This window comes from Scyliorhinus canicula, chromosome 9 (assembly GCF_902713615.1).
Source record: "Scyliorhinus canicula chromosome 9, sScyCan1.1, whole genome shotgun sequence".
In the NCBI taxonomy this organism is placed as follows: Eukaryota; Metazoa; Chordata; class Chondrichthyes; order Carcharhiniformes; family Scyliorhinidae; genus Scyliorhinus; species Scyliorhinus canicula.
Window position 1 is genome coordinate 121,730,922 of NC_052154.1, and position 23,010 is coordinate 121,753,931.

Consider the following 23,010-nt stretch of genomic DNA (forward strand, 5'->3'; position numbering starts at 1 on the left):
GTCTCTTCTGGTCACCATGTGTTGCTATTAATTTCAGGAATAATTACATTTTTTTAAGCAAGCTGTATACACATGGGATAGTGCAGGAGAACAGAATAGAGATGGAAGATCAGCCAAGATCTTGTTGAACGGCAAGCCGGCTGGAGGGGCTGCATGGCCTGGACCTGGTCCTATTTGTTATGTTCTTATACTTGCCTGTGTGCAAGCTTTACCTGGTCAACGTTATTAACAAAGAAATAAGTGGACACCTCAAAATGCTAATTAGTTCTGTGACAAATAGAGTAAATGTGCCCCGTGAGAAATAATCATAGCCAGGGTTCCCACTCCTCATCGCTAGGAAACATGCGGCTGTGGACAGCAATAGGCTCAGTTGGCTTTCCCCATAATTGAATAGTTTGCTGATACCAATGCCTCGGCTCACACATGCAGACCGGCCTCTTGTACAAGATGCTGTGGGTCAGCGGGACTGTCTACCAACATGTTACCCCCTTCAGTTTAAGGGGAAATGAAGAGACACTTCAGCCTGGCCACAACTAGTGCAACTTTTAAAGTGGTGTTAGTGTTTGTGGATGAGTTCATGAAATAAGAGAGATCTCTGCACTGAGAAAGCCTGTAGACATCTCATGCATGAACTGTATGTGTGCAACAATAATGACTGCACGCAACAATAACCCTCAAACCTTCTGACGTTCAACTATTCAGAGGAGATCACAAGACAAATGTACAGCAACCATCATGAACACTTTTTTTGTCCAACATAATAAAGTGGAGTGTGTTAGCATGGTGGCACTTTGGCCTTGAGCTCCTAAAATATCTATTCCATATGATACTGGTGCACAAACTCTGAGAAGCCTGAGATAAGTGGTGAACCCCTATATGTGCCCATAAAAATTAAAAACAGAACAGCAGAGAGTTATCAGGTGTTTCTTAGTTATGATCTCTTTCTGGAATGTACTATTCCATGAACTAATGCTATATTCCAAAGTATGACTCAGGGGTGACAGTCATGTCCTGTATTTCAACATTGTAACACCAAGGTCCCTGGTTAATTATTTACCATACTACTGTTCAACATTGGTGAATTGTTATCCCATGCCAATCCAAGCATTGAACCCTGTACACTCCTCCCTTCATTTTGGAAAAATACTTGGGAGGTCTGCCGAGGACTCACATTTCCAGTTAATTCCTTTATCACTGTATCATATGACTGCCAGGATGGTGGAAGATTAGATTATTGCAAGGGTTTTTTGCATACTTCAGTCACCTGAACTGAACCAAGCAGCAACAAATCGGGTTCAAAGGATCAGAATATGTCTTCAGTAACAAAGTTAAATTGAACATACCACCCATGTCGAATTGTGCGTCTTAGTTCAATAATCAGGAATTCCGCGCACTTGATAGAGTCGACAGAAAATAATTTGCAGAAAAAGAAGGCCCCATTGGAATGCCCCAAACGCAAACACTCAAAACAAACACTGGGGGTTTCCTCCGGTCCCCCAGCCGCATTTTGTCAGCGGCACACCATTCGCTGGCGGCGGGATTCTATCTTCCCGCCGCTGGTCAATGGGATTTCCCATTGTAACCACCTGGGCTGCCGGGAACCCCGTAAGTGTGGGTGTGCTGCGAAACGTGAATCGCAATGACTGGAGAATTCCGGCCACTGTCTTGAGGATTGGCAAACTCTGAACAATAGTACATGAGATGAGCATTGTGAGGAATAGTCTGCGTGGCTGCCTCATTGCCATAACTGCTATGTTAGCTAAATGGCAGTTACCACCAGCTTGTCCAGTCATTTCACATCCTCTTCCCATCATGGCAAAGGACTGCCTAAACCGCGGGTTCAATGAACAGAAAAACAAAGCATTCAGTGGTGGAGAAGAATTAAGAAATATCGGTAATAGCTATGTTACTGGACTAATAGTCACAGGGCCTGGATTAATAATCCAGAGTGTTCATATCCCATCATAGTAGAATTCGATTTCAGTATTTGTTCTAGACTACAACGCTGTTGGATTCTTGTAATAATCTAACTGCTCATGAGTATGCTCCAATTTTTACCCAGTTTGTTTTTTTATAGAACACTATAGAACAGTACAGCACAGAACAGGCCCTTCGGCCCTCGATGTTGTGCCGAGCAATGATCACCCTACTCAAACCCACGTAACCCGTATACCCGTAACCCAACAATCCCCCCATTAACCTTACACTACGGGCAATTTAGCATGGCCAATCCACCTAACCCGCACATCTTTGGACTGTGGGGAGGAAACCGGAGCACCCGGAGGAAACCCACGCACACACGGGGAGGACGTGCAGACTCCACACAGACAGTGACCCAGCCGGGATTCGAACCTGGGACCCTGGAGCTGTGAAGCATTGATGCTAACCACCATGCTACCGTGAGGCCCCTTATGTGAAGCTAGTCCCAAGCCAGCGTGCCTGGTTCTCAACTCTGAAGTAGCCAAGTGAGCCACTCAGTTGTATTCAAGTCACTATAAACAACTGTAATGGTTCTTCTAAAGAGCAACTAAGTATGGCAATAAAGTGTCATTTTCCCATGACAACTACATCCCATGAACTCTCCTGATCAAAATGAGACGATTTAACTATTTTGTGGATAAACCTGGCCAAATCCAACAACTGCTATTACAAATTGGAGCAATCTGCTTCTCACTAACCCTAACCCTACAGGGCAGGTCGGAAATCTGCATCAAGAGAAACAGACAGGACAAAGAAATTGTGGTGCAGAAGAACAAACAGAAATGTTGGGCGCAATTCTCAAGCGAGAGTACAACACAGCCAGAGAATCCCAGGAGTGGTCTGCAGTGAGCCTCCCGACAGCCTCCACACCTCGCGGGATTCACCAAAGTCCTGCGAGACGTCAGAGTTAGAACCCCGCCCCAATTGGGCGGGGACAGAACGACGCTTGGGAAATAGGTTTCCGATCTACCTGCACGGGATCCACCAGCCTCCTTCGATTCACCAGCCTCCCGGGGGGCTGCAGCTGGGCACTGATCAATGCTGATCCACACAAACGTGGACCAGGTGGAATGGCACTTGGGGGGGGGGGGGGGGGGGGGGGGGGGGGGGGGGAGGGTCACCCGGGCCATCGGTGAGCCCTAGGCGATCAGGGTAAGAACAGGGTGGCTCCCTATAGCATGCCCCCTGGAACACTGGCACCTTGGCATTGCCACCCTGGCACTGCCAAGGTGACCGGATGCACTACCAAGCTAGCATGAGCAGTGCAAGGGTGCCTGTGCCAGGTGGCACTGCCAAGGGTCAGGGGTGAGGGGGACATGACCATGAAATGAGGGTGGAGGAGTGGTTTTGAAGGGTGGAGAGTGTAGGTTAGGTAAGTATGGGCAGTGTCTGTGTGTGTGTGTGGTGTGGTGTGTGGTTGGGGGGGGGGGGGGTGACACACAAGCTTACTTAGAGATTGGGGCACCCCTTCAAAATGGCGGCCGGATCTCGGAGTTCACCTCCCCAGTGCGAAAAAAATTCTAAGTGTGGGCTAAACCGGTGACAAACTCCCCAGGGCCCAAAAAAGTGACTACATGTCATTGACTAGCGGTGGGGAACTCGTCGGCGGGAAACCCCCTGAAAGACCCACTACAAATTAACTTAGAAATTTTTTGGGAGAGTTGCGCCCGTGGTGTGGGGTTTAAAGTGCAGAAAGTCAGAGAGCATGGTGAAAAAGACAAGAAAGCAAGAATGGACTGTTAGGGAAGGAAGGAAGAGCTGTATTGAACAAGAATGTGCGTAAAGTGTTCGGTGTATATAGGACATTATCATATAGCTCATTTGCTATAATACACGTTCAAGGGAGTTAAACATTAAAATTCTGGTATTAACTATTAAATGAAGATAATAACCCACGACCTCTTACATGCAGTGAGGCAGGTATCAACTTCACATAATAACCCAATTACCAAGGACGCCTTTAGGAGATAAAAGCCTGTCGCCATAACTGCTTGCACTAGATTCAGCGAGACTAGAAAAGTCCTGAAGGAGTTCCCTGTTCCATATCTTTTACATAAGTAATTATCTCCTGAAATAATGCCATTATGTCAAAGTGTTCCTTTTGAGTTAATGAGTCTCTGCAATGTGTTCTGTTTGCGCACCAATGAGAAATCATTGATGTCAGTAATAAACTTACATTTCACCTACTCTCAGCACAAAACAAATTACTATTCATCCTACATTACATCCCAACAACCACTTTGCTGATTTACCATCTATTCAAATGGATGGTTAAGGAGGTAACGGGCAAGATTCTAATTGAGTTTAAGTCAATTCCAATGTCCCCAAGATATACATATGCCATAGTTAAGAAACATAGGGCGCGATTCACGAGCCGCAATGCACTCTCCTTGAGCACGCTGCAATCCTCGTCGGCTTCCCGGCAGTCTTTGCGCCTCGCGGGATTCACCCAATCCCGCGAGCATTCAAATCTGAAACACACCCAGAGGGGTGTGACCAAACGGCACGCACCAAAGCTGGTTTTAAATCGACTTCGGCAAACTTACCCGGTATCCACCGCAACACGGGATCCACCACCCTCCCCACGAGACCACAGCCGAGCGCCTGTCAGTCACTGGTCCACACAACGTGAACAGGCGAAAACGGTACCTGGGAGTCTCCAGGGCCATCGGAGATCCCCGGGGTGTCAGGGTCAGCACAGGTAACCACCTGGCCCTCCCCCTGGAACATGGGCACCTACGCATTGCCCATGCTGGCACCTTGGCACTGCCACCCTGGCACTGCCCAGGTGTCCGGCAAGGGGGTGAGTGGGCCATGAAAGGAGTGGTGGGGTTTGCAAGGGCAGGTAAGTAGGGAGTCCTCAGGGAGGTTGGGGAGTGTCAGGGGCCTGAGGGGTCCTGAAGAAGGGGTGCCCCCAGGAACCCAATAGCGGGGGTGTTCTCACTTGGGGTGTGTGGGGTAGTTGCCCATGTGTGTGGGGGGGTTACATTGCCCATGGGGTGGGGGCTGGGACCCACAAGCTCCTTAGAGAGCGGGGCACCCTTTCAAAATGGCAGCCCAACCTCGGATTACTGGTCGAGTGAACATTACCCGCAATGCCACCTAATCCCCACAAGGTCAAATAAGAATATATTAATTATAATAGTTTTTATTAAGTGTCACAAGTAGGCTTACATTACACTAAAATGAAGTTACTGCGAAAAGCCCTAGTCGCCACATTCCGGTGCCTGTTCTGGTACACTGAGGGATAACATGAGCCCAACCTCGGGAGTTCAGCTCCCCGTGCTAAGAAAATTTCTACGGGTTGGATTCTCCGTCCTGCCGCGCCAGATTTCTGGTTGCAAGCACGCCGTCGAAATCCCCGGGTTGCCGGCAAAAACGGAGCATCCTGACGGCGGAGAATCCAGCCCGAAAGTGTGGGCTAAACCAGTGAGAAAACTCCACAAGGCCCACAAAAGTGACTAAGTGTCATTGAATAGTGGTGGGGAACTCACCGGCGGGAAACCGCCTGAAAAACCTGCCACAAATTAGCTTTGAAGTTTATGGGGAGAATTGCATATAGCTATTTGGGTGGTACAGTAGCAGTGGTTAGTACCGTTGCTTCACAGCACCTGGGACCCGGGTTCAATTGTCAGCTTGGATCACTATCTGTGCGGTGTCTCCACAAGTCCCAAAAGACGTGCTTGTTAGGTGAATTGGGCATTCTGAATTATCCCTCAGTGTACCCGAACAGGCACCGGAATGTGGCGACTAGGGGCTTTTCGCAGTAACTTCATTTTAGTGTTAATGTAAGCCTACTTGTGACACTTAATAAAAACTATTATTAATTAATATTATTATTATTTGACCTTGTGGGGATTAGGTGGCATTGCGGTAATGTCACTCGACCAGTAATCCAAAGGCCCAGACTATTGCTCTGGGGAAATGGGTTCAAATCCCATCATGGCAGCTGATGAAATTTATATTCAAGCAATAAATGTGCCGTTACAAAGCCAATCTCAGCGATGTTGCCCGTGAAGCGACCAGATTGTTGTAAAAACCCATCTGATTCACTAATGGCCATTAGGGAAGGAAATCTGCTGTCATTGCCTGGTCTGGCCTTCATGTGACTCCAGATCCATACCAATCATCCTCTGAAATGGCCTAGCAAGCCACTCAGTTCAAGGGTAATTAGTGACAGGAGGCAAATACTAGCCTTGCCAGCGATGCTTACATGCCACAAAAAAAATATTTTTGCACAAGGCCATATATATTCAAGGTTTTTTTAAATCCATAGTTAGTAAACACGAAATGAAATGAAATGAAAATCGCTTATTGTCACGAGTAGGCTTCAATGAAGTTACTGTGAAAAGCCCCTAGTCGCCATATTCTGGCGCCTGTCCGGGGAGGCTGGTACGGGAATCGAACCGTGCTGCTGGCCTGCTTTAAAAGCCAGCGATTTAGCCCAGTGAGCTAAACCAGCATGATCCAAGAGTACAACTGGGTAGAAGCAAATATCAGCTAACACCAATCTTGTAGAATGGTGCACTTGTACTGACTCTCCACATTTATGCTACTGTAACGGTCTCACTTATTCCAGGAATAAGAGGATAAACTTATTGTGGTGGAAGTAGGGAGCTGCTCATGAACACTGCTCTCCTGCAAACCAAACTAAACACGGTCATTGTAAGATCCACTATTGGCTGCCCATGAAGTGAAGTGCACAGAAAACTCAATGGAAGTTACTGTTGGTCAAGATAAACAACGGCAGCATTTCATAGTTGTAGTACATGACTGCAGTTGGTTGAAAACAGTGCAAATTTCCATCACAGCTTAAATTCAACAGCATTTTTTCTAACCTAGCTGTTTTTAAAAAAATCAGATTTGGTATTTCTGTAAATAAACTATTTGTAATTAACAGAAAAATAACTGGTTTAATTGCCATTCCATGTGATTTCTAAACATCCTGAACCCTCTGCAACATTTCAGAGATAAATGCAAATGTATTTAAGGGTAAATCCTACTTTTCCCATCAGTTTTGTGACATTTGTTCTCTGAAAGAGACGGGATATTTCTGGTGTACTGCTTCGATAGTGTTGGGGCTGAAGAGGAGGCATCACATTTGAGCGCAATCCTATTCTCAAATGTTTACTTCCTATTAAAGTGGTTGAATAGTGTTAAGAGGCCAAAACCCCTTTTCGCCCTTAATCCAGGAGTGTCAAGACAAATTGATTCACTATTACAAAAACTTTGCCCATAATCAGATAACTCCAACTGCAGCAAGGTTCAAATCTGGGACAATTTAGCCATGGTTCGATGCCAATAATGCATCTCATTCTTAAGGGAGTGGATTCAAGTCCCAACTCCAGAGAATCAAGTACAAAACCTAGGCTAATACTCACTGAGGGTATACTGTACTGAAATAAATGATTTCCACTAAGTGTCCAAGCTCATATTTACCATCATCATTAAAATGCAGATTATCTGGTCATTATCTTATTACTGTTTGTGGAACTTGCTGAGTGCAAATGAGTCATACAGTTTTTACAGCACAGAAAAAGGCCCTTTGACCCACCGTGTCCATGCTAACCATCTACTCTACCCCATTTTACAGCACTTGGCCCATAACCTTGTATGCTATGGCATTTCAAGTGCTCATCTAAATACTTTTTTTTAAATTTAAAGCACCCAATTCATTTTTTTTTCCATTTAAGGGGCAATCTAACATGGCCAATCCACCTACCTGCACATCTTTGGGTTAAGGGGATGAAACCCACACAGACACGGGGAGAATAAGAACATAAGAACTAGGAGCAGGAATAAGCCATCTGGCCCCTCGAGCCTGCTCCACCATTCAACGAGATCATGGCTGATCTTTTGTGGACTCAGCTCCACTTTCCGGCCCGAACACCATAACCCTTAATCCCTTTATTCTTCAAAAAACTATCTATCTTTACCTTAAAAACATTTAATGAAGGAGCCTCAACTGCTTCACTGGGCAAGGAATTCCATAGATTCACAACCCTTTGGGTGAAGAAGTTCCTCCTAAACACAGTCCTAAATCTACTTCCCCTTATTTTGAGGCTATGCCCCCTAGTTCTGCTTTCACCAGCCAGTGGAAACAACCTGCCCGCATCTATCCTATCTATTCCCTTCATCATTTTATATGTTTCTAGAAGATCCCCCCTCATCCTTCTAAATTCCAATGAGTACAGTCCCAGTCTACTCAATCTCTTCTCGTAATCCAACCCCTTCAGCTCTGGGATTAACCTAGTGAATCTCCTCTGCACACCCTCCAGTGCCAGTACGTCCTTTCTCAAGTAAGGAGACCAAAACTGAACACAATACTCCAGGTGTGGCCTCACTAACACCTTATACAATTGCAGCATAACCTCCCTAGTCTTAAACTCCATCCCTCTAGCAATGAAGGACAAAATTCCATTTGTCTTCTTAATCACCTGTTGCACCTGTAAACCAACTTTCTGTGACTCATGCACTAGCACACCCAGGTCTTTCTGCACAGCGGCATGCTTTAATATTTTATCGTTTTAAATAATAATCCCGTTTGCTGTTATTCCTACCAAAATGGATAACCTCACATTTGTCAACATTGTATTCCATCTGTCAGACCCTAGCCCATTCACTTAACATATCCAAATCCCTCTGCAGACTTCCAGTATCCTCTGCACTTTTCGCTTTACCACTCATCTTAGTGTCATCTGCAAACTTGGACACATTGCCCTTGGTCCCCAACTCCAAATCATCTATGTAAATTGTGAACAATTGTGGGCCCAACACGGATCCCTGAGGGACACCACTAGCTACTGATTGCCAACCAGAGAAACACCCATTAATCCCCACTCTTTGCTTTCTATTAATTAACCAATCCTCTATCCATGCTACTACTTTACCCTTAATGCCATGCATCTTTATCTTATGCAGCACCCTTTTGTGTGGCACCTTGTCAAAGGCTTTCTGGAAATCCAGATATACCACATCCATTGGCTCCCCGTTATCTACTGCACTGGTAATGTCCTCAAAAAATTCCACTAAATTAGTTAGGCACGACCTGCCCTTTATGAACCCATGCTGCGTCTGCCCAATGGGACAATTTCTATCCAGATGCCTCGCTATTTCTTCCTTGATGACAGATTCCAGCATCTTCCCTACTACCGAAGTTAAGCTCACTGGCCTATAATTTCCTGCTCTCTGCCTACCTCCTTTTTTAAACAGTGGTGTCATGTTTGCTAATTTCCAATCCACCGGGACCACCCCAGAGTCTAGTGAATTTTGGTAAATCATCACTAGTGCATCTGCAATTTCCCTAGCCATCTCTTTTAGCACTCTGGGATGCATTCCATCAGGGCCAGGAGACGTGTCTACCTTTAGCCCCGTTAGCTTGCCCGTCACTACTTGTATCTTGTGCAAACTCCACACAGACAGTGACCTGGGGTCAGGATCGAACCTCGTCCTCAGCGTTGAGAAGCAGCAGTGCTAACCACTGCACCACCATGCCGCCCTGTCTAAAGACTTTTTAAATGTTGTGAGGGTTTCCGTCTCTACCACCCTTTCAGGCAGTAGTTCCAGATTTCCACACCCTCTGAGTGAAAAAGTTTTTCCTCATATCCCCTCTAAACCTCCTGCCCCTTATCTTAAATCTATGTCCCCTGGTTATTGATCGATCCTGTGGGAGGAAAGGTTCCTTTTTAACCACCCTATATGTGCCCCTCAATTTTATACACCTCGATGAGGTCTCCCTCGAGCTTTTTTTTCTGCCGGGAAGACACATCCCTAACCCTAGCCCAGACTGAAAGTGGGAGTGCTCCATCCCAGGCAACTAACTACCTGGCAAATCTCCTCTGCAATCACTTCCTTCCTATAGTGTGGTGACCAGAACTGCACACAGTACTCCAGTTATGTCCTAACCAGTATTTTATTCAGCTCCATCATAACCTCCCTATTTTAAAATCCAAGCCTCGGCTAATAAAGGTCAAATGGACATGCATACCAAGGCCCTTCTGATCCTATGTACTTCCTAGGATCCAACCATTCATTGTATACTCCCTTGCTTTGTTGGTCCTCCCAAATTACATTACCTCACACTTTTCAGGGTTATATTCCACTTGCCACTGTACTGCCTATCTAACCAGCCCATCTATATCATCCTGTAATCTAAGGCTTTCCACCTCACTACTTACCACATCATCAACTTTTGTGTCATCTGCGAACTTACTGATCATGCACTCTACGCTCACGCCCAGATCATTAACGTACACTACAAACAGCGAGGGACCCAGCATTGATTCCCATGGGATAGGCCACTGTGTTTGCTACTTTACAACAGTCACTGAACTTGAAAAGTACTTAATTGGCTGTAAAACACTTTGGGAAGTCCCAAGGTTATGAAAGGTGCTGTGGAAATGCATGTCTTTCATTACTAAAGTCTTAACCAGTTAATATCTTGACAGAAGGCTTCATCATGTGTTTCAGCAGTTACAAGCAATGACCCTTATGTTTTAGTTATTTCAAGAGCAAGATAATTAGAAAAGGCATTAACCCACTGAACAGCGACACCGGATTGGCGTTAAATTTACTGCTATGCAAGTGAGGTAGGGAGCTTTATCCCCCGATTTGCATATTGCATGTGCAATACATTATTTCCAGTATAAGAAACATCTGTCCTGAGGCATGTATTATTAGAGGCTACTTTATTAAAACTAGCATTAGATTGACAGCAAAAATGCACACAGGCAGTAAGGCTGAAAGTTTACATCATGCTGAATTTCGAATGCTTTAGTTCACTTTTTGTTTGTCATTGGATGCAAGCCTTTGTCAGCTGAAGCACCAGTCATCCGCACTGGCAAGCAGCCATTTGCTTTTGCTTGTATTCGGAATTAAACAGCAGTCAGCAAATCCAGTTCAAACAGGGATTTCATTTGTTTTAAATGCACAAGATTCACAAAGGAAATAATTGGTGTGCCAACAGGTCGACATGGTTCCAGTTTTACTCCTCGTTTTCTCACAAAGTAAATTGTTGATTTTGGCTAATCTGTTTGGGAAAACTGTCGAGCAGAGATAGAACAAGATGGAAAAATTAAACAACACTTGGAAGGTTCTTCACTTAATGATATCGCCCATACTTCCTGATCGCCAGTTCAAAGATTGCTGGAAAGCAGATGCCCATATTAGCTACCTAGTCAGATGTACAATACAGGTTGAAGTAAAAGAACAGGAATGAAATAAATAAAGTCCAATTTATGGTTAACTGTATCAATTTCAGTAGTAAACGGAAAACACAAAAACTGATTGCACTTTAACAAAGAACAGACATTATCCTTTATAACCTCAGAGCTTCCCAAAAGTGTATTACAGCCAATGAATTGCAGTTTCCATTGTTATGCAAGTAAAACCCTCAGCAAATCTGTACATAAGACCTCACAACAGCAAGGACATAAATAATCAGATATCGGTTTCCTTAATCGTGTCAGTTGACAGATAGATGTTAGTCAGGAAACTTGGAAATCTCTCTTGCCGTTCTTCAAATGTGTCCAATTTAGCAAGTAAACAGTGCCTCAGTTTAATGCCTCATTGAAAAGTGTTTGTTTCCCCAACAACAGTGCAGCACTCCTCAGTACCACACTGAAGACTGGATTATTTGCTCAAGTCCTGATATGGGGCTTGAACTTTATGAGGCAAGAATCCGGCTGCAGGCCGAGCTGTGACTTACAAATTTGAACAAAAATAACTCAAATTCAAAGAACCACATACTCTTATTTTCTTCCCATTCTATATTGTGCATCTGGCTGGATCGCTCATTTTATTACATTCAGAAACTTTGCTTTCTTTTAAACTCAATCACCAAACAATCTGTATCTCACTGTAACTATCCCAGTTGTTTCCAATTAGTTATAACGTCACTATTGATGTCACTGACAAATTTTGGAAGCCTGGTCACTGACCCTTCAGGATATCAGAACGGGTCCCAGTGCTGCCCATCTCTTACCTATGTTGACACTGTCCCTTAACTTCTAAAACATCTCTCATGCTGTGTTTTTTTTACCTTGTAATTCCCATATTCCAAGTTTAATGAACTCAATTATATGCTCAGAGATTTGTCAAGTAAAATCTAATGTTTATACAGCCACATTGTGCCTCTCCTGGTTATTTCCCTGACCTTTATTTCAGGATGCTTTCTATTATTTTGTCCACTAATGATTCAAGTTCACTGTTCGATCTTTCTTCGATCTCGTAACAAAAAAATCCTGAGGTGTTTCACAATGTTGAAGAGTCTAGACAGGGCAGCACAGTGGCACAGTGGTTAGCACTGCCGCCTCACGGCACCGAGGACCCGGGTTCAATCCCGGCCTCGGGTCACTGTCCGTGTGGAGTTTGCACATTCTTCCCATGTCTGTGTTGGTCTCACCCCCACGATCCAAAAATATGTGCAGGGTAGGTGAATTAGCCACGATAAATTGCCCCTTAATTGGAAAAAAAATTGGGTACTCTAAATTTTAAAGAAAGAGTCCCGATAAATGCAAGTTGTCATTGTGGTTCATGTACCCTCATGAAGAACGGCACTTTAGCGAGCTGCTGGAAACTTAAATTGTTTGGCAAGTCCTGCTCTAGCAAGAGAGCTTTTAAATTAAAATGAAAGGTGGCTAGTCCCTCCTAACTAAAAAAATAAATAAATAAATAACTACATTCAATACTGGCTGTTCACATTATCTGTTGGAGAGATTAGTGACAAAGCATAATGCAGACATGGAGGACAAGCTACCGAGATAGATATTAGGTCAGAAAGGCACTTTGTACTCTACCAAGGCTATGTCGTTTGACATAAGCCAACCTGCCCTCAATAAAAGAGAGATAAAAAACACCATGGAATGCACAAGGCTACTGTGCATATGAGCGGATTAACTAACATCCAATAGTGAGAGTGAAGCTGGAATGGTTTACACAATGACTCATGCTAAACTTAAACCCCTTCAAAGTTAAGAGCTTTAAACAAACTTTCATAAATAATTTGATATTGCAGGAAGTTGAAGGCCCAATTGGCTTGCAGAGTTTACACACATATTAATGTGGGAGAGGAAAGATTGACAATACTATCAAATTTCATACAAGTTGGAACAGGATCGGAATAATAACAGGACATTTACTGAGAAATAATTTTCTCAGAACCTGTGCACTGTTGCATAACATTGTGGTTAAGCACATGTTACTGCAGTTCAAGTTAGGAGCTAAGTTAGATCTCATTAGTTTCACACGTTCAGTCATTCATGAAAGCCTTAAACCATTAAATCACACACAAAAAAAAATCACAATTCATTGGCAGCAGCACAGATCATCGATATCATAGAATCTACAGTGCAGAAGGAGGCCATTCGAGTCTGCATCAGCCTTAGAAAGAGCACCCTACTTCAGCCCACACCTCTGTAACCCAGTAACCCCACCTAACCTTTTTGGACACTAAGGGCAATTTAGCATGGCCAATCCCCCTAACCTGCACATCTTTGGACGGTGGGAGAAAAAGCACCTGGAGGAAACCCGCGCAGACATGGGGAGAAAGTGCAGACTCCACACAGACAGTGACCCAAGTCAGGAATCGAAACTGGGACACTAGAGGTGTGAAGCAACAACGCTAACCAATTTCCTGCCGTGCCACCTAAATAATTTTCAATTCCAGATCGTTTCATTGATTACATTTAAATTCCACTGGTCTGCTGTGGTGGGATTTGAACCTGTATCCCCAGCATTAGCCTGGTCCTCTGGATTACTTGTTCAGTGATATTACCACTACACCACTGTCTCCTGATATATTAGATTCCATGGATTATGTTTCTGAGGACACTTTCTTTCCAATTCACTGAATATTCCCAAGATTACACTTGAATATGCTTAATAATTGGTCATTAGCCAATAATCTATTTCGTAACTTTGAGCAAGATTCTGAAGCTGAGAAAGGATAGAAATCATGTAGTTGAATCATGGAGTTATGGGTTGGTGAGGGGCACTGAGAAAGTTTTGAAGATGGATAAAGCCTCTGGGCAAAGAGAGGCATTGACAAACTTCACAAGGATAAATAATGGAACAGTCAGAAATGTAGCACAGAGAGGAGAGGATTGAGTGACCAGAGGAGGTTTATGGAAAATATAAATTTGAAAAGCAGGCAGAGAAGGACAAGATACAGAATGATAGGAAGATTAAATGATTAAAGGTGTCAACTAAAAGTAGTTTCAATCTTCACAATAAGCAAGTTGTAAGATCTATGCATTTTGCAGTGGAAGTAAAGTGAGCATTCAATCTGTATGCAAATAGGTGACAGAAAATACTTTGTATATTAGCAGAATGACATACACCTGGCAAAATTCCAGCAACCAGGTGGTTTAAAAATTGTATACAAGAAAGGAGAAGGCTTTTCTCCATATTGAAAATTCACAGAGAAGACTGTGGGAAGACTAACTGAAATTAATTCTCTGTCTTTAGAAAAACAAATTTTAAATCTTAAAATTATCCATAAAATCTACCTCTTTGACAAAGCTTTTGGTTACCTACTCTAACATCTCCTCACGTGACTTGGTGTCAAATTCTGTTTGCCAACGATCCTGTGTGGTGCCTTGGGATGTTTTACCATGTTTTAAAATGATTTATATAAAGGAGAAAAGCGAGGCAGAGAGGTGAAGAGGTTTAGGAAGAGATTTTCAAGGCTTAGTTTGGTCTGGAAACAAATGTAGCTAGTTAACTTCAGACTTTAACTGCCACACCTTGCTCCATGTCATGTTACAAAGCAAGTGCAAGCCAGCAATGGTAGAGTGGCTACAATCGAGGATGCTCATAAGGCCAAAAGATGGAGTCCTGGCAATGTCGCAGAGAACTGGAGGAGCAAGGCAACAGAGGAATTTGAAACAAAACACTAGAATTTTTAAAATCGAGGCATTGTTGTCGCAACCACTGTAGTTTAGTGAACAGAAGAGAGAAGGTTGAATGAGACTTGGGGCTTAAGGAAATTACCTCAAGAGGGTAGAAAGAGGAAGGATGGCTAGAGGTGCACTGGAAAAGTCATGTCCTGAGGTAACAAAGGCATGGACTTTAGCAGCAGGTGAGCTCAGGCAGGATGGCGTCGGGGTGACATTAGGCGATCTTAGTTATGGCACAAATGCGTGATAGAATGTGTGACTGGAAGCTTGTCTGAGGTTCAAACATGACACCAACTTAGGGTCTGGTTAAGATAGTTGCCATGGGCATGGATGGAGTCGGTAGCTAGGGAACAGAGTTCAATGGCTTTGGTCTTCCCAATACTTAGTTGGAGGAAATTTCTGCTCATTCTCTACCGGATGTCAGGTAAGCAACCTGACAAGTTGGAGAGAGACAGTGGAGGATGTGGTGGTGAGGTAAAGCTGGATGTTGTCAGCATACATATAAAAACTAATATTATTTTCTCAAATGTCACCGCCAATGGGCAGAACATAGATGCAGAATAGAAGGGTAGATCCTCGAGGTACATGTAATTGCACCAAAAAAACTAGCACAAACTCTCAGAACTCCAAATTTTGAGGATTGCTAAAAAAAAGACATGCTGCTGAAGTTTTTCATCTTGCTCTCATCAGTACAGATGCAAGAAGGCAAAATTTCAAAAAGAGCAATTAATTAACTGCATGAGAAAAGGGTGCTGATTGGTTGTAAATTGACTGATTGAGGCATTACCATGGAGAATGCACCTTGGAACTACTGACCTTACACTTCTATTTAATTTAAAAAGGCAACAATGAACATGTCATGACAAAGGAATGCTGATTAGTTTTCAAGTCAGCTCTGATTGGCTGGTGGGGGGGGGGGGGGGGGGGGGGGGGGGGGGTGTGGATGGGGATGACCATGGAGAAAGCAACGGGCATGTTCCATTTGAATTGCAGATGGGGTTTACCATGAATGGTAGATGGAGTTTAATATGAACGGCAGATGAGTTTAATTTGGGTAAATGTGAAGTGATGCATTTTCGTAGATCAAATCAGGGCAGGACGGATTCAATTAATGGTAGGGAGTTGGGGACAGTTACAGAACAAAGAGATCTAGGAATACAGGTTCATAGCTCCTGGAAGGTGGAGTCGCAGGTGGATAGGGTGGTGAAGAAGGCATTCAGCATGCTAGGTTTTATTGGTCAGAATATTGAATATAGGAGTTGGGACGTCTTGTTGAAGTTGTACAAGACATTGGTAAGACCAAACATGGAATACTGTGTTCAGTTCTGGTCAATCTATTATAGAAAAGGATATTGTTAAACTAGAAAGAGTGCAGAAGAGATTTACGACGATGCTACCAGGACTTGATGGTCTGAGTTATAAGAAGAGGCTGGATAGGCTTGGACATTTTTTTACCTGGAGCGTAGGGGTGAACTTATGGAGGTCTATAAAATAATGAGGAGCACCGATAAGGCTGCTTCACAGCTCCAGGGTCCCAGGTTCGGTTCCCGGCTTGGGTCACTGTCTGTGCAGAGTCTCCCCGTGTCAGCGTGGGTTTCCTCAGGGTGCTCTGGTTTCCTCCCACAGTCCAAAGATGTGCAGGTTAGGTGGATTGGCTATGCTAAATTGCCCTTAGTGTCCAAAAAGGTTAGGTGGGGTTACTGGTTTACGGGGCTAGGTTGGAAGTTTGGGCTTAAGTGGGGTGCTCTTTCCAAGGGCCAGTGCAGACTCGATGGGCCAAATGGCCTCCTTCAGCACTGTAAATTATATGATTCTAAGGTAGATAGTCAACATCTTTTCCCAAAGGTAAAGGAGTCTAGAACTAGAGGGCATGGGTTTAAGGTGAGAGGAGAGAGATACAAAAGAGACCAGAGGGGAATGTCTTCACACAGAGAGTGGTGAGCATCTGAAATGGGCTGCAAGAGGCAGTGGTAGAGGCGGGTACAATTTTGTCCTTTAAAAAGCAGTTTGACAGTTACATGGGCAGGGTGGGTATAGAGGGATATGGGCCAAATGCAGGCAAGTGGGACTAGCTCAGTGATAGAAACTGGACGGCATGGACCAGCTGGACCTGTTTCCGTGCTGTAAACATCTATGACTCGATGAACAAAGAACAATACAGCACAGGAACAGGCCTTTCGGTCCTCCAAGCCTGTACCAGTCCCGATACCAACCTTTGCCAAAACCCTCAGCACTTCCTTGTGCAGTATTCCTCGGTACCCATCCTATCCATGTGTTTGTGAAAATGTCTTTTGATCGCCATTAATGTATCTGCTTCCACAACCTCCCGTGGCAGCACGTTCTGCGTAAAAAAACTGTCTCGTACATCTCCTCTAAACTTTGCCCCACGGACCTTAAACCTATGCCCCCTGATGACTGACCCCTCCACCCTGGGAAAGAGTGCCTGCCCATTCACTCTATCCATGCGCCTCATAATCTTGCAGACCTTTATCAGGTCACCCCTCAACCTCCGTCTTTCTAATGAAAACAGTCGGAGTCTATTCAGTCTCTCCACATAACTAGCACCCTCGAGACCAGGCAACATCCCTGTACACCTTCTCTGCACCCTCTCCAAAGTCTCCACATCCTTCTGGTAGTGTGACAAACAGAATTGTGCGCAATATTCCAAGTGTGGCCTTACCAAGGTTCTATACAACTGTATGACTCTATGAATTAAACAAAAGCATGGGGGACAATAGTTCCCTGGTGCATTCTCCATGGCAATGCTGAAACCAATCAATCAGCACCCTTTTCTCATACAGTATAAATTGTTGCTCCCTTTGAAATTTGGCACTCTTGCATCTGTCCTGATGAGTGCAAGACAAAAAGCTTCAACAGCATGTCTCTCTTTTCGGCAATACCCAAGTTCTATACTACCAAGTAACTATTTGTAAACTCCAGATTCTTATGCTTAGTGTCTGGAAGGGAAAATATAAAAATATCAGACGTTCCACAAAGGCTTACCAGAAGAATGCATTGAGTAGCTGAGACACAAGGCCTGCGATTGATTCCCTGTCTGTGAAAGCTGGAATGGAGGCTCAGATGCGACAATTAGCCTAAGCCTTTTTGAATAAGGAAAGGAAAGAAAACTGTGACAGAACCATATCTTGGCCCGAGGTGGAAATGTGTGAATGGACATCAGCTGAGAACTGGGTTGCACTGGCAGTGATATTTGCTGCAACTTGCCAATAATTCCTGCGTGTGTGTGCTCCTTTCCAAATAAAGTAAATCAAGTAACTGCTGTATGAATTGAAACTGCAGTTTCTTGAAGAGATACTGCATCAAAGCAAATAGAATCTCAAAGGACTCTTAAAACATCAAAACTAAATATAATTCCTCTGTGTGTTTATGTGTGCGCATATATGTGCAGGCAGCTAAATATGGGCAAGTTATTGGAAGATACCTTCTGTCCATTGATCTGTTAGTAAGGAGGCAGAAAAAATAGAAAAGAAAAAAGGAAAAATAAGAAAAGATGAAAGTTAACCACACAACAGTAGTAATTCAACTTACTCGTCGTTTGGAATGCAGAGGAAGATAAGCCCAGATCCACTCGGATTTGCATGCAATTTGATACTGAACAATGTTTTTATCATCCCGGTCAAATTCCAGATCAACAGTCTCATATTTTCCAGTAACAGTCCAACTTACCACTCCTTGCAGAATTGGTGGTATTAGTCCACAGTACACAGGAATGAACATGCTGCATATACAGGCCTGCAAAACAGATCAAGAGTTATTTTTAATGATATGCCAGTGATACAACTTTTATGGCTGCCCAAAATTTATGCCTTCATAATCTACTGGAAATCGAGGGTAATTGGTAGATTAGGGCAGTATTTTGACTGGTAGAGTGCCCAGGTCAAGAAAGCTTCTTTCTTTGAATCATTAAAGGAAACCAGGTTTTTGGCTTCTGGTGCATGGATGTGGTATCTGTTCCCATAGTCACAATCAAATCAGGATTTGGGCATCAAAGAGGGAAATTCTGAGACATTTGAAGCTTTCCCATGCAAGCAGAAACACTGGAACAAATTTAACAATGTATGCATCACCTGGATAAGCTCCTCTTTGTTGTTGAAAACGGTCACTAGAACATTCTCACCATCAGACACACGGGTCAATGAAATGCCCAGTCGACCTGTCGCAAGCTCATGTGCATTGTCTGGAAGTCCTTTGTAAAGTCGGCTACGGATTATCTTCATCAAGTTAAAAGAAGGGTGGAGTGGACCCAGGAACCTCTTACGTGCTTCTTTGGAAACGTCAATAATATTTGCACCAGATTCGCCTGAAAATTAGATTTTTAAAAAAGAAACAAAACATTAGTTCAGCATAAATTTATCAAATCCTCCACAAAAGATTCTTCCATGTGTCCTACCAGTCACGTGTTCTTACCCTGTGACCTATTTTTTTTAAAAGGTAGATTCCCAGTATCTGCTGTTAGCTGATCTTAACAGGACATTGGTCAGAAAGTGACATCAGCACACTTGGGTTGCGAAGGAGAAATTCATTCAAGAGACATTGCTGTGGGTTTATATCTGGTCACCCTTGCTTAAGTGCATGTATGCTGACATCGGATGAAAACAGAATTGGACCCAGCCAGGTTACTATCAAATAATATTTGATATTCACTAACATTGCTCACTCATGAAAAAAATAGTTAGGCCATTTCCAGGGGAGAACCCATCTTTGCACAGCCATTCCAGCAAGATGGCATCTGCAAGAGATAATCCCAAACAAAATGCACACTCGCTATATAATCATGCATAAAAAGTTACGTTTCCTCAGCAATAACGATCACTTATAAATAATGGCCATTTAGGTAAAGTTATCAGGAGTGGGGCAATAACAAAAAAATAAGAGCTCGACAATACTACCTAAATTTTACACTCTAATTAGGCATTCATTTTCAAGACTACTATCTGTTGAATAACCAAATTAAGGCTTTGAGAAACGTGCATGTAAATGCAATTGTATGACTGTAGTTGTTTAACCTGAAAATAAAGGAGACAACGCAAACTTTAAATAAATGAGCCAAAATGATTTCTCAGATCTACTGCAATATCAATGTGTTCCCTGGTTCAGCATTTGCTTCAAAATGAATAATAATAATATTTATTATTGTCACAAGTAGGTTTACATTAACACTGCAATGAAGTTACTGTGAAAATCCCCCAGTCGCCACACTCCGGCGTCTGTTCAGGGACACTGAGGGAGAATTCAGAATGTCCAATTCACCTAACAAGCACGGCTTTCGGGATTTGTGGGAGGAAATGGAGCACCCACAGGAAACCCACGCAGACACGGGGAGAACGTGCAGACTCCGCACAGACAGTGACCCAAGCCAAAACTGGGACCCTGGCACTGTGAAGCATCAGTGCTGACCACTGTGCTATTGTGCCACCCCTTAATGGAATAAAGAACAGGAAAAGGCCATTTATTAATCAATACATTCTACATTTCTGGTGCTCTTTGTTTACATTGTTTCAGCAAGCTTGACTGCCTGAATTCAAGGAGATACACTCCAAGACCCAAAGACCTCACACTGTGGTTACTAACGCCTCCTGCTGTAACTGTGCAAAATAGTTCTGGGTGGAGTCCTGGACTGATTGACCACAGATAGAATTCCACAAGCGCTGACATAGTGCTAACTCAGTCCAACTTTAGCCTGTTATTGTACTGAAATACAAAAATAGAACAAGTCCACAACAATCCCTGCATTTATTTTGCCTTTTACAAAGCTCCCATCCAGGGTATGTTGGCATATTTGAAGCATTTGGCCTATTTTTCCAGTCATTCTGCTGCCAATTTCCAGAAAAGTGCTTTGAAACATGCCCGGGAGCAGGCTGCTGCCATTCAGCATAGACTATTACATCAGTAGAATGGAGTCAACAACTAATGGATGCTAACAAATATAAATCCAAATCAGGAAGTGCAGTGGCATTGTGAACCCACATTTTCCAGCCTTGCAGAGCAATTGAAAATAAATTGCTAAGTGCAGCAGCTCATGGCTGAGTGCAGCTTGAGACACATTGCAAGTTTGGGGATTTGGTAAATGAGGCAATTCGGTGCACCGACGGAGGAGGTGCTGTGTAGCCACCGAAGTTGGCCGTTCCCTAAATAGAAAATGGAGGAACGCAAAGCATATAGGATAAAATGAACAATGTTTGCAGCACCAGCAGGCTGCACCTAGCAGGTGTGGATTCTGTCTGCTCAGAAAGCAGACAGCACCGAAACGAACATTCCGCATACTAATGAGGCAATCTCCGAGTTTGCATGTTAATGGAACGATTCCAGAGACATTCGACACAAATGGGGAAGTAACTGCAACATTGTAAAGGATACCAGACACTCAGGCACCAGCAGGATTCGAAAACAAAGAGCCTGAAAGCCCGCCCAGTAGCTAAGGAACAGCCTCAGTATTGGGGGGATTCAAACATATCGATTGGGAAGAAACCCAATCGATTCTGAGCAGGTAAGGGAGTCCGCCCAAAAGGGCACAGATCCCTGGGACCTATAAAAGACAGGTCCCACACATGGTTCAGTCTTCTTGTCCAGCCCTCCTCTCTCCTTGACCAGCACTCCTCCGTGGACCAGCACCTCGACCAGCTTTTGCCAAGAAGACCCTGAAGGAGAGAGAGAGAGGTTCGGACAGCAGCCGCCAGCAAGTAAGTGTCTCACAACGATCGCTACCAGAGAGAGACACTCCTGACCCCTTTTAACTTATACCAACCTGAAGTCTGCAGACCAGAGCAGAGCAAGAGGCCTTGTTCCCTGACCCGGCAGTTCCTTTGAGATAAGTATTAGTTTATCTAGCGGTAGGAATAGTTTAATCCTTCTAGCGTGTGCATGGATAGTTATTATAATTGTATTATAATAAACTCAGTTGTTTGAACTTACTAATTGGTGTATGGTTTTATTGCTTTGAACTTCACCTTGAACTTGTGGCGGTATCTTAACAATACCTGGCGACTCCAGAGCTAAGTAAAGAAACAGAGCCAAATTGAGTGTTAAGCACACTCACCCAGAACGACCAACAGCTGTTCTGGCCCTTTACAAAACAGGAACAATCCGAGACAAGGAGCTGGAGACCAATAGCAGGACTGGAGCGCTGAAGCCCAAAAACATTAATTAGGTGAGCAGATAGGTTAAGTGAGTTTAAGTTTCTTTTGCTCTAAAATAGGGCGCTAGTTTAAATGGGTACTGGGGAAATACAATTAGTGTATGAAAATTTGTAGCTTAAATTAATTAAATCACTTGAAACAACTACAAATAATGATGGTGTGATATTTCTAAACACAATTTGTTAAATCAAACACAGCAAAGGTGGCAGGGCAGGTGATCTGTTGCACCTGTAGCAGGTGGGAGCTGGTGGACACCTGTGTGATACACAGTATCCACATGGGCAATGTCTTTGGCTTGAGGAACCTTGGCTCAGAGTTGATGAGCCAAAGTCTGAGTTACCGATACTGCAATGCATCAGAGAGGGGGGATAGGTTACCTGGTCCCTTTGTTAGAGGAGGCAGTCTTAGACTAGTTACTTCCACTCTGGTGTATGGTGATGGACAGGAAGGTGCGATTGTGAGTGAGGCAGGTATTGGTATCCACTGGAAGAGCCTTGGCCTTTGTAACTGTCAAACAGGTTTAAGCACCTTGCAGCTTGTGAGGACAAGAGTACGGGGTGTTTTAGCTCATTGACCGTGGCAGCATTATGCAGGGAGTCCATTCATGTTGGTGATGGGAGGTGGGAGGTGGGGGGGGGGGGGGGGGGGGGGGGAAGAGAGTGTTAAAGAGATGGAGTTGTAGTAGGGGACAGTACAGTTAGGGGGGATAGATACAGTTTTCTGCAGCAGAGAGCGGCTCTGAAGGCTGTGTTGTCTGCCTGGTGCCAGGGTCAAGGGCATCACCTCAGGCTAAAGAGGAACTTGGGAGTGGGAGAGGACGGGTTCAATTGTTGTGGTTCATTTGGGTACCGAAAACATAAGTAGACATTATGCTATAGGGAGTATGAGCATCTAGGGGGCAGATTAAAAAACAGAACAACAAAAGTAATAATCCATGAATCACTACCTGAACAACAAACAAACGGGCAGAGGGTAAA

At 43.9% G+C, this 23,010-nt stretch overlaps 1 protein-coding gene across 2 annotated transcripts in view; it reads right to left on the bottom strand.

Moving 5' to 3' along the window:
- The window catches only part of pnpla2 (patatin-like phospholipase domain containing 2), a 98,125-nt gene that overhangs the window by 43,208 nt on the left and 31,907 nt on the right, over positions 1 to 23,010 (bottom strand). For both annotated transcript variants that reach the window (XM_038807480.1, XM_038807479.1), the window contains exons 2-3: positions 18,965 to 19,197; positions 18,564 to 18,629 (exon numbers count right to left, since the gene is read on the bottom strand). In XM_038807480.1, the coding sequence (XP_038663408.1) occupies positions 18,564 to 18,629; positions 18,965 to 19,197 (299 nt within the window). The remainder of the gene's footprint in view (positions 1 to 18,563; positions 18,630 to 18,964; positions 19,198 to 23,010) is intronic.